Raw genomic sequence first — 15,937 nt, forward strand, 5'->3', positions numbered from 1 at the left:
GTAAAGAGGAGACAGAACCTGCACATTTTTTAAATATCAGCCTGTATTGTGGAATCACAGCAGGAGCTCATCAGTGTCTGGACTGGACCGACCCGGACCGGACCGGACAGCACCGGACCGGACCGGGTCTTTACATTCAGTAACCTGGAGAGGAAGGACAGCGGTGCTGATTGTAAACAGATGAAGCCGCCTGAACCGTTAAATACTCCAGAAACGATGAGGTAACACTTTAAGAAACAACTCCGGTTCAGAGCAGGAAATAAAATGAAACAGCAGGAAGACGTCTGCAGTTTGGTGCTGATCTGAGGGAAACGGGCCCGGTTCCGGTTCCCAGAACCCGCCTGCCTGTCGGGTTTCCCTCCAAATCGGCAGCAAACTGAGCAGAACCTCCATAATACTCTGTAACGTTCAGGAAATGTTCTGGACCTGTAATGCTGCAAACACTTTAAAACAATAAATATCCATCAGTCTCTGAGTGGTGGGAATGTTTCCACCATCAGCGCTTCCACTCCTCAGTAGCTTCACATCTGGCGGTTCTGGTCCAGCTGAGCGGCCTAGCTGACCGGGTCTACCACCAGAACCTTGCACTCCCGCTTGGCGATCTTATCCACGGACAGCAGCGTCTTGTCCTGCGGCGGCAGGTAGAGCGGCCGGCCGACCGGGGAGCCGACCGGCGGCGTGATGGCCCGCCGCTCCATGGCGCTGCCAGTCCTGCACGCACACACACACACACACACACACACACACACACACACACACACACACACACACACACACACCGGGTTAGAGGGATTACCATGGAGACAGGCCATCCAGCTGGTTTTACACCTGGACGTGTTTTACCTCATGATGTGCGATCGGGACGGCTGCTGGTGGGAGAAGGACTGCGATCGGCCCAGACTGGCCTGGTGCCGGTCCAGAAGGTCCCGCACAGCGGGGCTGGACGGGCTGTTTTTACCTGGGGACCAGAGAATGGTAAATGGTATTAGAAAACAATAACACACTCAAAGCATTTTACACTAGATCAACCTTCACAGATCAACCTGCGTTGAGTGCCTTGCCCAGAGGCACATCAACATATGACGACTGGTCATCTTGTAACCTTCCAATTACAAGAGGAGTACTCTACCCACTGAGCCACAGTTGCCCCCAACGACCGTCGGTCTCCGAGCGGCTGCCATGGAGACGAAGGAGACAGTTTCAGAGCTTCTCTGGATGCTGCATCATCTAGAGAAACATTTAATCCTTCTGTGGGATCAACTGAGGAAGTTCAACTGAACTTCCTCTGTCTCTAATCTTTGAAACTGTTTTTGGGCTTCGGCTCCATTTCCTGTTGTTGCTGGTTAATTTGTAGATTCAGAGCCGCAGCCTGGAACCAGGGCGCCAACTGCAGCCGCGTTTCCATTACAAGTGTACGCAAAACGTCGCTGATATTCCGCTAATGTTGAAAAAACACAACTTCACAATGGCGGTGTTTCCATTAAATAAGAAATTAAATAAAAATCGCACGTTAAGTTTGTTCGCGCAATATGTCATTTAAAAACAGGCTGCGTTATGATCCTCCAAATACTTCCTGTCTTCTTCTTCGTGGGTGGTGCCATTTTCAAAAAGTCAAATAGCACAACTTCATGGTCAATGGAAATGCAGCTGATGGGATCCAACGCTTCGATCACACACCACGTCTTCATTCTCAGTTCTTATTGTTTTGCATAAATCCGATTTCTTCTTCCTGTTGGTCTGTTTAGCTGATCAATTCATAGTTTTTGAAAACTCATTTTGAAAACAATCGGATTTAGTTCCACATATGGAAGTGGAACAGATCGGATTTGGGTCGCATGTGCCTGCTGCTGTGTCAGAACCAGAACCGAAACCTGCAGCTGGACGGAGGAAGCGGTTCTTACGTGAGAGTGGCCGGGCGTCAGGCGGCGGGTTGGAGACAGAAGCGGTGAACTGAAGCTTCAGCTTCATGTGCTGACTCAGCTGGAAGAGAAGGAACCATCAGAGAACTGAGATGACATAAAGCTGATGGGAGGAAAAACTGAAAACATTTAATTAACAGAAAAATCTTTTATTTTTTTCATGAAAGAAAACCTGTAGACAAGTCAAATTAATGCATAGAGAACGTTTCATTTTATTGAAGAGCTAAAATAAAACAAAGTGCAAACATTCTGGGTCAAGAAATATAGATTTTATAAACTAAAAAGATAAAATTTCACATGTTTTGGACATAATGTCTCACTTTCTTCTCCTACTACTCTCCGGTTTCCATTATTTTGCTGTTATTTCTGCTTTATGTTCAGGTATTTTTCTCTCCATAGAAGCTACACCTGGTCTGGCCTTCTGATTGGCTGATTCCACTGTCGCCCCCTGCTGGTCAGGAGGAGTGACGCTGCAGGTCAACGACTGGATTCTCTGTTGGGTTTCCTTAGATGGAAACTTCTTTTAAACCCATCTGAATAATAAAGTTTAAAGAACTGAATGATAACGAGGATCAACTGGAATGAATGTTTGAATGTTAGCAGCAGCAGTGGTAGCAGTAGCAATGGTAGCATTAGCAGTGGTAGCAGTAGCAATGGTAGTAAGCATTAGCGGCGGCGGTAGCAGTAGCAATGGTAGCATTAGCGGCGGCGGTAGCAGTAGCAATGGTAGCATTAGCGGCGGCGGTAGCAGTAGCAATGGTAGCATTAGCGGCGGCGGTAGCAGTAGCAATGGTAGCAGTAGCAGTGGTAGCAGTAGCAGTGGTAGCATTAGCGGCGGCGGTAGCAGTAGCAGTGGTAGCATTAGCGGCGGCGGTAGCAGTAGCAGTGGTAGCAGTAGCGGCGGCGGCGTTGGTCCACCCACCTCGTACAGTCCTGGTTTCAGGATCTGGAAGGACACGCTGAAGGACAGAGTGCTTCCTCTGCGGCAGTGGCCCAGGTTGCTGAGCGGCGTGTGACACACCACGGCGGTCAGCGCCGTGTCCTCGCCCCGACCGCGACCTGGACACATCCAGAACCGGGTCAGAACAGAACCACCTCCAGCAGAGAAAACACAACAGATTAAAAGATAAAGGAGATTTTTCATCTTAGTATTTAAATCTTTGTTCAGTTTTGGATTAATTTCTCTGTCTGTGTTGTTCTTTCAGCTAACGGCATTTTAGAGTCTCTAAACTCCAGTTAACAATTAATCGATCACTGAATTAGCTGATTGTTATTTCAATAATCGATTAACCTGATTAATAATGTCAGGGTTTTCCAGATGTTTTCTCTGGATAAAAATATTTTATGACTTTTGTTGTTTCTGATCCGATAAGCAGTAGAAACCAGCTGATGTTTTCCTGTTTGGATCAGGAAGGAAAACATTTCTCTGTCACAGAAGAAGAAGAGAGCGACGTCTACAGGAAGTTAGAGAACCGGTGTCGGTCCGAACCGACCTTCAGGGGTCCAGACGAGCCGGACGGCCAGGAAGTCCTGCAGGTTGTTGATCAGAACGTATTTGACCTTGAAGTGCTCTTTGACCTTGACGGAGCTGGGGCAGCTGGCGGTCATGACGAACCGTGGCCGGTCCAGACGGATGCTGGGCAGCCTGGAGGAGAGGCGGGGAGAAGGAGGTTACAGGTCTGGTACCAGGCCTGGTTCTGGTCCAAAACCCAACCCGGCAGAACCAGAAACACTCAAAAAGACAAAAACAGGATGGAGAAAGTAGGCAGAGGTAAAAACTGTAAACAAGAAAATTTAATCGTTTTTTGAGTTTCAGAGGTTTCAGTTCTGCTGTTTGGACAGCCGATTGGGTCAGAGCGTCACCTGGTGGCCACTGGCAGAACTGCAGGCGGCCTCTCAGTAAATCAGAATAAAAAAGATAAAAAACATAATTCTGTTTGAGAGGAAGGAAAAAATAAAATATTAGATCAGATCAGTAAAAAGGATTTTAAATATTTGATTTAGTCGACAGAATCAGGTTTGGACCGGGGAGAAAAACATCTGGACCGAGTCCTGCTGTCAGGTTACAGATGATCTGATATGGAAGTGTGTGGGTCGGTTCAGGAGGGAGACGACAGAAATCACAGCAACCTGGACCAGAACCTCAGGCTGGTCTCCATGCTGCGCCGCATTGATGCAGTGATTCATGCTAAAGGAGCCCAGACCAACTACTGAGTTCTTTAGAAACATAATTACGTGTTTTCATCAGCAGAGATCCAGAAATCGTCATAACATCAAACGTCCCTCATCAGGCCTATCGCTGCGTTTCCATTAGCCGTATAAACTGGAATTATCTGGGTTTACCTGTAGTGGGTGTAGATGCAGTTGGTGAACGGCATCTTGGGAGTGGACCACTGCAGAACCGCCACCAAAGGAACCTCGAAACCCTGAAAACACAGAGGAACCCGGACTGAACGTCTCATCCTGATGATGGAGGCCAGAATCTGTCGCCATGGAGACGGGCCTCCGCATCAGCAGCTGAGTTTGCTCTGAGTTTGACTCTTTGTCAGGATGAGCGGAAGCATCTCAACGTTTCTCAGACGTTGGTCATCAGTAACGTTGGGCCGATTAACCGACCTCGTTAGAGTCGTCCTCCGGGACGTCGTTCAGGTGCAGCTGGAACAGGAAGTCGTGCTCCTCCAGGGCGCCGAGCATGCTGGGAAGGCGGCAGGCCCTGCTGTCCACACGGCAGAAAGACGCCATGCCGACCTCGCCGGACTGATGGCTGCAGGAGAGGACAGGAGTCAGAGCTGCTCCTGACCTTTGACCCTGCTGCTGACCCTTGACCCCATTACATACCAGACGTTGTCCACCAGCAGCACGGAGCCGTCCGGCATCATGGGAAGGTACGAGGCATTCAGGTTGGGCAGAATCCGGACGTCCCGGATGCTCAGCTCCTCCTGGGAAGATTCATTCAGGACTGAGAGGAAACCAGTTAGAAACCAGTTAGAAACCAGTCAGGACGGATGGAGAACAGATTCTGAGATGCATTCAGGTCTGGACTTGGCCATTCAGTTTCGAGTGTCACAATGAAGCACCCTGATGTTTGGCTTGGAGCCTGACAGAACAGGAAACGGCTCAGGGTGTGAGTACTTTGGATTCAGTCAAACCTTTCAGGACGGCGAGATGTTTCCCAGAAACGGTCATCTGCTTGCAGCGGACGGTGGGAGGCGGCAGGACGGTCAGCGTGGTGCTCACTGTGGGCAGAACCAAACAGAACCATCATTATTCTGCAGGTTCTTTCACCTCATCTGGGTTAGAAACACTGCCACTTGTGTCTGAAGCTGGTACTGCACCAAGCAATATTATTGTATGCAAAAAGGACAGCAGAAAATTTACGCAACACATGACAGGAAATACTTCATGGACTAAGTGCTGAGCATTAAGCCCGACATCCTGCAGTTTTAGCATTAGCTTCCACTAAAGACCATGTTGGTTAGCGCTTCAATGTTAGCTTCTACTACTTCCTGTGTTGGTGCAGCCTATATTGTTGGCACAACTAATGTTTATGATTGGTTCTTTATGGTTAGCTCAGCCAGCTTCTTAGCTAGCGGTGCCCAGCACTGACCCCTCTTCCTGTCTCTAAACGGCTGCAGGTGGTTCTGGGTCATCGGAACGGTTCTGATGAAACTTTAAAGTGAAACCGGAACCTTCAGACCGTTTGGACAGATTAGAGAGTCGGAACCACAGCGGGAGAAGTGATCTTCTTGGCTGTGGTTCTCGCTGGTTAACATGAAACCTTCAAACTGCTGACACTTTCATCAGAACCGAAACTGGAGCGGATCCAGGCTTTATCCCAGACCTCCTCACCAGGCAGGACAGACGGGTTTTTATCACAGCGGGTGGGAGGGAGGGGGGTTTACAAGTCCAGACAGGTGCAGCAGAGCACAGGTGTGTATCGTACCCTGAGCCTTGAAGGTGTTCAGGTCGTGTCTGAAGGTGTGTGTGGGTTCTCGCTGCTGCAGGACGCTCAGGTATCCCAGCTCCTGCACCTCCACCTTCTCTGCTTCCTTCTTCCACACCGTCACCATGACCTGCAGCAGAACGCAGCGTGAAGCTCCCAGAACGTCTACATCAGTCCCACAAACGGAGGCCCAGCAGCTGCTTCTCACCAAACACAGAACAAAGCAGACAAAGGCTGGAGCAGGAAGCTCCACCTGCTCACCTTGACCTTCAGGGTGTTGACTGGAAGTTTGTCCAGAGAGACGGTGAGAGGGAAGATAACTTCGTCCGTCAGGACAACCGGCTCGTCCAGAGGAGACTGAAGAGAAGAAGTTCAGAGCCGATGAAGACGGTGCATTAAAACCTGAACCAACAAAACCCTTTGAGCAACCTGTTCCCCTCCTGGCCTGTGGGGGCGCTGCACCAAGAACCACTGAAGGAAACAACACAAAAACCTCTGAAGACACTGAGCGCAACTTCCTTCTTCACCAAATCTAAACTAAAATGGAGGCGTCACATTTTAGTGGTTTGAGGATTTCTCTTTAGTCTTTGGCTAAAAACCACGAGCCATTTCTCCTGCCTGCGCTAGGCTAAAGTATTAGCTTTGGTTTTATTTACCCAGAATGCCCTGCACCGGGTAAATAGTTTCCTGTGTGAAAGGAAACTATAGAGAAGAGGATGATGGATCGGGACTTTTCCACATGTGTTGTAAACGTTCCTCTACCTGAACGGGAGCCCTGCGGAACTCCCTGGCAGCCGTCCCGGAGGAGTTGTGGATGAGGAGCGGCTTGCAGTCCCTGAAGCTCCGACAGCGGGAGTCCACCCTGCTGCCCAGCGCTGCGATGGCCGCCTCCGCCGCCGCCATGTAGTCATCCTCGCCGTCCTCGTCGCCGCTGCTCTGGTAGTCCTGGTGGTTGCCACGGTGACGGCTGTTCTCACCCGGACTCACGCTGGCCACGGCGCACAGAGAGCCGGCCAGCTCCCGCCACGCTTGGCTGCTGGGAGACTCTGTGCCGAAACCAGCCGCTGTGACGTCAGCGCCCCCTGCAGGGAGAGGAACGTCATGAGCTTCATCAGATCGTCCAGACGAGCGTTTTAATTGGCTAGGAGAGTTTAAGCTAGAGCCAGGACTTTAATCTACTTTAAATGTCATTAGACATGAAACTATTGATCTCTGAGAGGGTGAACTGAGCCTAAGTCTGTCACAGTAACACATTTTACTGGCCCATAAATCGTCCCGGAAGGTTTTGCGATGTGATAATATTGTTGCTTTGAGGCCATTTTCAAGTAATGGCATAACAATAAGAACTCATTCTCAAATATCAATAAAGTTTCCTTTCTAATGAACATTTAACACTGGAACTGGAAGACATTTTAAATATTCAAAACAAATAAAAACAGGAGAAACAACAAAATATTAATTATGAAGACTGTAAACAAAATTCAAAAAAAAGGATGTAGTTGAGACCAAAGCAGCAGACTGAGGAGTTTAGTTTTTGGTAGGAAGAGGAATACAACAGATCATACAAATAGAAATGAAGGAATTTGTTTTAATTGATCGATTAATTTATTGGTTAATTAATTTGTCGATTTAGTTCCACAGATCGGATTTTACTGAGCAGTTCAGATCGCTGTGAGAAAGTGGGATACGGGCCCAATGTGGGATCCTGTGGCTGGAAAACATGATACTGCCCCTTTAAAATAATGATGAAAGGAAACCAGCAGACAGGTGAGCTCTATAGGTACTCAGAGAGATTCAGGTCCTGAATCTGCAGTTGGATGCTCCAACTGCAGCTGGAGCATCCAGAACCTTCAGCTGCAGCCGAGCAGGTCCAAAACGGTCCAGCAGCTGTGGTACCACCGAGACAGAGCTTGGTCAGCAGTAGAGTTAGGAAAGCGTTCAGGACAAACAGAGACGCCACGTCTGTTCAGCAACGTCTCAGAGAGTCCAGAACCAGAACCCGGAGAGAAATGAGCTTTACAGAATTAAAAACTAATGTTTATGGCTCTGATGTCATATTTTTGTTTTCTGACACTGGATTCTGGGTCAGAATCACCAGAACTAATTCATTTCAGACAGCTGAAATGAATTAGTTTCACTTTCTGATTCAGAGTATCTGAAATTAATTGGTAATTGTTAGTGAGAATGAAAGAGACTCTGCTGCAGGCTCCGCTCGGGTCAGACCCAGTTCGGGCTCTGGTTCCGGTTCTGATGAATGACTGCGCTTTGATGACGGCGGTGTGTTTGTTTCAATGACCAGACGAACACGGAAATGATGCTTCCTCCATGTTGTTCTGCCTGGTTCTGCAGCAACAGCCCCAGGGAGGTTCGGTCCGGGGACAGAACCGGTCCAGCGCTGAATATTAACCCCAAAACCAGGAACACAGAGGCGTCCGAACGACGCAGAGGCCCGGTGAGACCAAGAGAACCGGGTCAGATCCGGACCGGGTCCTACGGCTCTCCGCCCCCCGCCAATCCCCCCCTGCCGCCCGCCTTACCGGGGGCCTCGCTCGGTGTCGCCGCGGCGTCCCGGCAGCGTAGCACCAGCAGGAAGCGGACCGTCTCGCCCAGGTAGAGGTGGCTCCGGCGGGGCAGACTGCGGTACCGGGCCGGGTCCGACAGGTCCGTGATGGGCACCGCCGGGAAATACATGAAGTACTCGCACTGCGACTCCATCATCTGCACCATGGCGACGACCGGAGGAGGCTGAGCGGACCAGGACCAGGAGTCAACGGACCCCGACCAGAACAATCAAACACGACGACTTCCTGGTTCTTTCAAAACAAGAGCTCAGCAAGCGGATGGAAAACTCAACTGCACCCCACAGTGGCGAGTTCAACAAATTACAACTGCCTGTCTGTTTTCACTGCTAAAAGTATTATGGTGCTTGTTCTCCTCTATTAGAGGAGGAAACGTTTTTACTCCCTTATAGATTTTTACATTTTCTGATTTCTAGTTCTGGATATAACAAGCATAACAAAAGTTTAACAAAAGGTAAAGTATAACACAAAAATTGTTTTTGTGTGAATTGGATTTTCACAACAGAATGAAGCTAAGATACCAGAAATACATTTTTAGATATATTTTTCTTATTATTAGGTTGGAATCTATGTTGTTGGGGTTTTTTAAAAGTTATTTTCCACAAATCTCAACCTTTCATATAAGAATTTTTTTTTCAGGTTTTTGTTGTGGATGTTATGCAAATTCTGTGCTTCTGTGAGTCGTGAATTCTCTTCTAAATGAAATTATTAATATTAATTGGATTTTCCTGGTGAAACAAATGTTAATAACAAAAAAAGTAAAGGCTGTAGATCTCTGATCTAGACTGAACAAAATCCATTTAGGGTCCAGATTCACCGGTTGTTGGGCCTGAGCAACCACTCCCCACTCAGATCTTTAGATGAAGGCAAATACAAAACATGAATCTTGACGAAAAGACGTTAAAATATAATGTTTTACTTCATTTGAGTTTATTTACTTTAATGTTGTAATTATTGAAAGTTGTAGTAAAACAACAACAAAAAGATGACTGGGTTTGAAAATTATTTTCCAAGTAACTAAAAATAAACATCAGCAGACAACTAACTAATTAACTAACTCGGAATCGGTTTCTTAAGGGGGATCTCTTGACTACCTGGCAACCCTGAGCTGAGGTCTAGTAGCGGCTGCTGGAAGCCTGGACGGTTATTTTGGGATTATTAACATCTTTCTGAACGGTGGGAAACTTTAACATGTGTGGAGAAAACAGCTTTAATTATTTACTATTCTGTATTTATTAGCATTCGTTTCGCTTTTCGAGGAAAACCCGCCGGTTTAAAATACAAACAGCAAGATACTATTTTTTTTAAAAGTCTGCTTTGGTAGTTTAGGAGAACTGTCTTGTATTTATTTTCTTACAAAGGACTATTCAAATCACATTTTATTTTGCAATAACGAAGCCACAGAATGTAAATTGTCAGTCTGCATGTATCTGAAGTTAGAACAAACTACAGCAAACAATGAGAAAGCATTCCTTGTAACTGTGTCATACATACTTGCATTGTACAATGATTTAGATTTCATGTGGGCAAAATCCAGCCAATCAAACTTCAACATAAGAGTTGCATAAAATCAAAGCCATTGTTTTGTATCGTGCCAAATTACATCAATGTGGAAAGATGTTCAGTTGTATTTAATTTTAGAAGTACCCCATGAATGCAGAGAAAGCTGTAGTTTATCAGTGTGTTAATAAGTAGTTGTATGACTACATACTGCCACAACCTGACCTTTAAAGACATTCCTGATCTTGATGTGGTCCAAAATGAAAATGAGTTTGGTTCCTCTGATTTAGATGGTCAGCCATAATATGGAGTCCAATTACATAATATTTAATGGATATCTCACATCCTAGCAGACACATCTTGACCCCGTCTGTAGGTCGACTGTGTTACCTACAGAACATATCCTTTAATTTGATCACCAGAAATTAAAGGATATGTTTAATAAATTAGTTTTATTTCTATAGTATAGAAATAAAATGATATTGCTATAGCAATAAAACTTTTTAGTCCACCAGCTGTCAGTCATTGTTATGTCCAGTATACAGTAAGGCACAAACACATCACAGGTGGAAAAAAATTCTGTGCCACACTTACAAAATTTGTTTTACCCAAGTTAAATGAATTTCAGAATAAAACTAGAAATAAGAGCCATCACGTGACATGTACTCTGGGGTTTTTCTTATTCATAATTACAGGGAATGAAACCGAGCCTCTCCACTGACAGCTGAGATTGAGTATGAGGATCGGCCTGATTGTTTGGTCTCTCAGACCATAAATGAGGCAGTTTAGACATTTAGGAAGAATAGTTACAGAAACATAAAGGAAAATCTGAAGACGCACAGTAAGAACTCTGTCTAGATTTTTGGAGATGGGTGTTATCAATGAATTGTGTATTGTTGACAACACTGTGAGGCCCATTTGCAGCAGATGCAGCAGCAGAGTCCTTTTGGCTTTGCTGGCTGATTCTTTATCTGTGGCAGCAGAACGAGCTGCTACAATGATACCAGTGTAGCAGAAAATGACTGTTACACCTCCGAGCACAAACAGGAAGTAGGTCGAGACTTTGTCGTAAAGGTCAGATGCTGGATCAGTAAGCATATCCCCTTTTCCACAAAAGTCTGCCATCTGCATGTGCCGGTGTTCTTCTAATAAAAACTTGAACATCATAATTATTTGAATCATGACATTTAGTGAAGTGAAAGTCCAAACGACCCAAATAACCAACGTGGTGTTTCTGGTGGTGACGATGGCGTTGTGTCTGAGAGGATAGCACACAGCTGTGTATCTCTCTAAACACATAATCACCAGAGTTATTGAAGAAATTCTATGAGGAAGAGAATAAAATGCTAACGCAGTGGCACAGACGGGATACAACAGAGTTACTCTACTGAGAGACAGAAGAAACAGCGCTTGACTCTTTGCCATCTGCAGTGTGTCTGCAAGCAGGAGGTTAAACAGAAGAACGTAGCGAGCCGTCTCCCGAAACATGTCTTTACTTCTCAGGGTGTATAAAGCGGTTAGATTAATGAAGAGAAACACAGAGCAGGGCAGAGTGGTCACAACAGAGAACAGTACCACCCCCAGAAGTCCCTCACGCTGCAGCTCAACAGTGTTGTTCCTTTGAGTCTGATTGGTGAGCATCTTCACCAATATTTAAAAAACATATGAAGTCAAAATCCCAGAAACTACAAAAATAAAACTAAAATACAAAAATAAAACTATTCCTTTAAAAGCCACATCAACTCGTAGGTTTTGGATTGTGATTCAAAATCCACCGTCGTGCCTTCTTTCCAACCCATCAACTCCAGAGCTGCAACATTTATGTCATCGTCAGAGACCTGCCTTCCAGAGATTTGTTGGGAAATGGTTATGATGAAAACACGGACGCGAAAGGCAGGACCTTTGAACTGATGAGCCATTTTGGATGTGACAAAATGTTTTCAGAAACCAAACTGAAGGAGTAAAGTGTGCCTTCTTTTTGTAGCTTTTAGGAATTCAATGCCATTTTTTAAATTAAAGTATATGGTGACAAAGAACTACTCTACGTCGTATTCTCAAAGGAAAAACGGAATTTCTTTTACAAACTAATACAAATTAATTAAATATACAGAAGCGAAAGGAAAACTTATTTAACTGAGGTCCATCCAGGAGAATAAAAAATCATCCAAGTTCATCTCATGTAGGCCCACTATAGGACTCCACCAACAAGGTTGTCCTGATGTCCACATATTAAACCACAGGTTTTTTAAAGCTACTCCACTCTTTGATAGACATTATTGCAGGGTAGAAATTTTATCTAGTCGGTTGTTTGTAGGTGTAAAATATACACAGTTTACCCAGTGTAAGCTTTATTTTGTACAGCTTGTACAGACATTAGAGAACTGTTTCATTCAAATCTACATAAATACTGTTATTGATTACAAACAACTCCTCGTGACATATAAGCAAAGTAAATATAGAGAGCGTATTTTCCCAGTCATTATTGTTTAATGAATTCATTTCCTGTTCATAATTTTTGATATTTTGTAAAGCTACTTTACATATTTCAAAGACTTATATTTTAACTCTGTTCTTCACTACGTTTTTATTTCAGGCTCTTTTGTATTTCATGTTTTTATATTCAAATAGGGTGCAGAGTTTTCTTCGAAGCAGGTCTGGTAGTTCACATCCGTTTCGCTCAAATCAGTCCTCCAGCCTTAATGGCCGGTCATCCCAGATTGATCCCATATCATTAATTAACTGTTGTGTTGATTTGAATGGGTTGTGAGTGGCGTTTGATAAAACAGAGATGACAAACCGTAAATGTAAAGATATTTTGCATCTGTTTTGTTGTGGTTTGTCAGTTAAGTTGTTAAGCTACAATTGTAAGATGCACTGAAGTTCGCTGTCTCTCAGCTTGCTGCACTGACCACTGACCACAAAGAAGAACCACCCACTCATTTGAATATAGGGATAGAAAATAGAGCCCAAGATAAAAATGTTATAAAATGAAATACAATTGTTAAACGAACAATAAAAAAAATACATGAAGATAATTAAATTTTAAAATAAATAAAACTGATCAATAAAATAAACTCCCCTTTAATTCTCCTGTGGTCTTAGAGCGACTCTCAAGAGGAGCGCGGCAGATGTCACAGTTGGACAGCGGGGAGGTTTCCCATCAGACAGTCAGTTCCCAAAACCACACACAAACAAAAAATACAAATCTAATATGTCACAGTAACTTTACATTGACTTGCATTGTGAAACATTATGGAGAAACCAACAGCAGCAGCACTGTGCACAACAGATTTATTTTACCTTCCTAATAATCTCAGTCAAAATCAATGACAAAATACTCAGAGATTCCCATTAAGATTTTCAATCATTTGTCTGTGAAAGTTAAATACATCTATTTTGATTTTTTTTATAGCTCAAATAAAATTAAATCAGTTGCTTTACAGGTACTTTGATTTTATGTTTAGCTTGGACGTTGGAAATGAAAGCTGAGCCTCTCCACTGACAGGTGAGGTTCACCATAAGAACAGGTCTAATAGTCTGGTCTCTGAGGCCGTATATAAGGGAGCTCAGGCATTTAGGAAGGACAATACCACAAACATAAAGGACAATCTGCATGTTCGCAGATTGCACCCTGTCTAGATTATTTGAGATAACTATGAGCAATGAGTTGTGTATCGTGGAGGACAGTGTGAGGCCCAGCTGCAGCAGATGCAGCAGCAGAGTCCTTCGCGCCTTGTTGGCTGAAGCTTTGTCTGTGGAGGCCGAGCGAGCTGCTACAATGATACCAATATAGGAGAAAACAACAGCTACACCACCTAATACAAACAGAAAGTAAGTGAAAGCTCTGTTAAAAATAAGAGAAGCTGGATCAACAAACACATTGTCTTTACCACAGAAATCTTGCATCTGGACTGGGCTTACATTGTGTAAAAACATTTTTAAAGCTAGAATCATCTGCATAATGTCTTTTAGTGAACTGAAACACCAGGTGATACAAATAACCACTCCTGTGTTTTTTGTGGTGATTAACACACTGTGTCTGAATGGAAAGCACACAGCTATGTATCTCTCTAGACACATAACCACCAGTGTGATAACAGAAACGCTATGTGTCAGATTGTTGAGAACAGTCAAGCCCACACATACAGAATACAGCATCGTTACTCTAGAGGTAGACAGTAAAAGCATTGATTGACTATGTGCCAGCTGGACGGTGTCTGAAAACAGAAGGTTAAACAGTAGAATATAACGAGAGGTCTCTCGAAACACCTCTTTACTCCTCAACGTATACAGCATTGTCACATTGATGAAAAGAAACACACAGCATGGCAAAGTCGTCACAGTGGAAAAAAACACCACTCCTAGGATTCCCTGACGCTGCACATCTAAGGTGGTATTTAACTGAGTGTGATTAGTGGAGGACATTTTTACCAAATCAAACATTAATTTCAATTAGAACAAAAACATAAATAAAAATATTTGTTGTACACAAAAAAGCATTTCATAGTTATAGTCTAGATTGTAATGAAGTTCATGTCTTTAAAACAAACAGTAGACCTTCGCAAACTCTTACCCGTGAGAGTCTGACTAATTTGTCTTTCTGTAACATATATTTATCTGATCAGAGACAAATTATCTTAGACTGATGTGTGATATCTAATTGGCTGATGGAGTTGGAACACCTGCCCCTTTTGTCTTTATGTCCTGCATACCAATTTGTAAACTATCGTGTTTTGTAATGGTCTTGGCCTGTTGTTAGATTAAATAATAAAAAAAAGTGATCAAGTTTATATAAATACTGTAAAACATACTGCTGTTAGATTAGCATGCTTTGTCCTGAGTTTTTAGAGGAACATATATTTAAGGCCAGACTTATTGAAGAGATTTAACCCTACCTGTGTTCTTTGTTCCTTGTCGTGTTTGTCTAGTCTGTGCGTGTCACCAGTTGTGAGCACTTGCCCTGCGCTCCTTTGTGCTGCCTGGTCTTTTGGACTTTGAATTTCATTAAACTACCTAATTCATCTCGACCTGGGTCTGCTGCCTCTGCCTCACCACCAAATCATGACGGTCAGACTCCTAAAGGGGCAAAGCATTTAACAGAAGAGTAAGTTCTTCCATTACAATAGGCGTCAGCAGCGCTTTTTCTACCTTTACGTAATTAAGGCAATTTTACACTAGACTGGATTTAACCTGTTCAATCCCAGTCCGCCACAGCCAGATTCATTTTCCATTAGCAGATCTCGTGTGGCTCTGTCTGGCTGATCTCAGATTCTTGTACTTCTGGGGTAGTACTAGCTGCACCGAGCCAGTTACGACACCGAATAGATTTGATCGTCAGCTGACCACATTTGTTGACTGGATTGTGATCCCTGAGATGAAAACGCCAGACAACGTTATAGCTCATCTGTGGACCGCGGACATGCCATCTGCTGTCAGAGAACTGCTCAGTACGAGGGAGCAATTATGAGTTAATCAGGAGTAGCGCCAGGAACACATGCAGTAAGCGTTGCAGTGGAATGATCGAGATTTGACAGTACCGCTAGCAGCTCATCGCTTCATCTTCATCTCGCTGAAATTATGTGTCTGCAGTCAGCTTTCTGACAGAGCTGCAGTTTTGCCCTGACAATGTGAAAGACCAGAACCACGTAATACTAGGTTTTAAGGTGAATTTTACTTTTCCTTTAGATTAAAAAAATAATAAAGTTTAGACTTGGCTATTGGTTTACTTTTTTTTTTTACCCCTCCAGGGGGTCTTTTGTGGGCTCTAGTGTCCCTTATATGATAGTGGGCTGACAGGAAACGGGGAAGGAGAGGGGGGAAGACATGCGGCAAATGTCGTCGGGTCCGGGAGTCGAACCCGTGACGGCCGCGTCGAGGACTCAAGGCCTCCAAATACGGGTCGCGCTAACCGCTGCGCCACCACGGCACGCCCCTGGTTTACATTTTTTGACTTCATTATCTAAACCCAAAAGGTTGAACATTTAAAACAATAAAAT

The 15,937-nt window shown here is 44.4% G+C and overlaps 3 protein-coding genes across 3 annotated transcripts; all 3 read right to left on the bottom strand.

Moving 5' to 3' along the window:
* Nucleotides 1-29: 29 nt before the first annotated feature.
* Nucleotides 30-8,829, bottom strand: c11h7orf43 (chromosome 11 C7orf43 homolog). The gene is made up of 13 exons (XM_014473536.2): nucleotides 8,400-8,829; nucleotides 6,625-6,944; nucleotides 6,124-6,219; nucleotides 5,863-5,992; nucleotides 5,069-5,155; nucleotides 4,758-4,878; nucleotides 4,536-4,683; nucleotides 4,263-4,345; nucleotides 3,413-3,564; nucleotides 2,842-2,978; nucleotides 1,902-1,980; nucleotides 844-958; nucleotides 30-711 (listed from the first exon to the last, which is right to left on the bottom strand). Exons 1-13 carry the CDS (start codon nucleotides 8,587-8,589, stop codon nucleotides 555-557), a joined length of 1,815 nt encoding a protein of 604 aa, XP_014329022.1. The 5' UTR covers nucleotides 8,590-8,829; the 3' UTR covers nucleotides 30-554.
* A 1,763-nt stretch (nucleotides 8,830-10,592) lies between these two features.
* On the bottom strand, nucleotides 10,593-11,615 carry LOC102227637 (olfactory receptor 1500-like). The gene has a single exon (XM_005811584.2). It carries the CDS (start codon nucleotides 11,580-11,582, stop codon nucleotides 10,593-10,595), a length of 990 nt encoding a protein of 329 aa, XP_005811641.1. The 5' UTR covers nucleotides 11,583-11,615.
* A 1,749-nt stretch (nucleotides 11,616-13,364) lies between these two features.
* LOC102227373 (olfactory receptor-like protein OLF4) lies at nucleotides 13,365-14,366 on the bottom strand. The gene has a single exon (XM_005811583.1). It carries the CDS (start codon nucleotides 14,364-14,366, stop codon nucleotides 13,365-13,367), a length of 1,002 nt encoding a protein of 333 aa, XP_005811640.1.
* Nucleotides 14,367-15,937: the final 1,571 nt, after the last annotated feature.

This window comes from Xiphophorus maculatus, chromosome 11 (assembly GCF_002775205.1).
Source record: "Xiphophorus maculatus strain JP 163 A chromosome 11, X_maculatus-5.0-male, whole genome shotgun sequence".
NCBI lineage: Eukaryota > Metazoa > Chordata > Actinopteri > Cyprinodontiformes > Poeciliidae > Xiphophorus > Xiphophorus maculatus.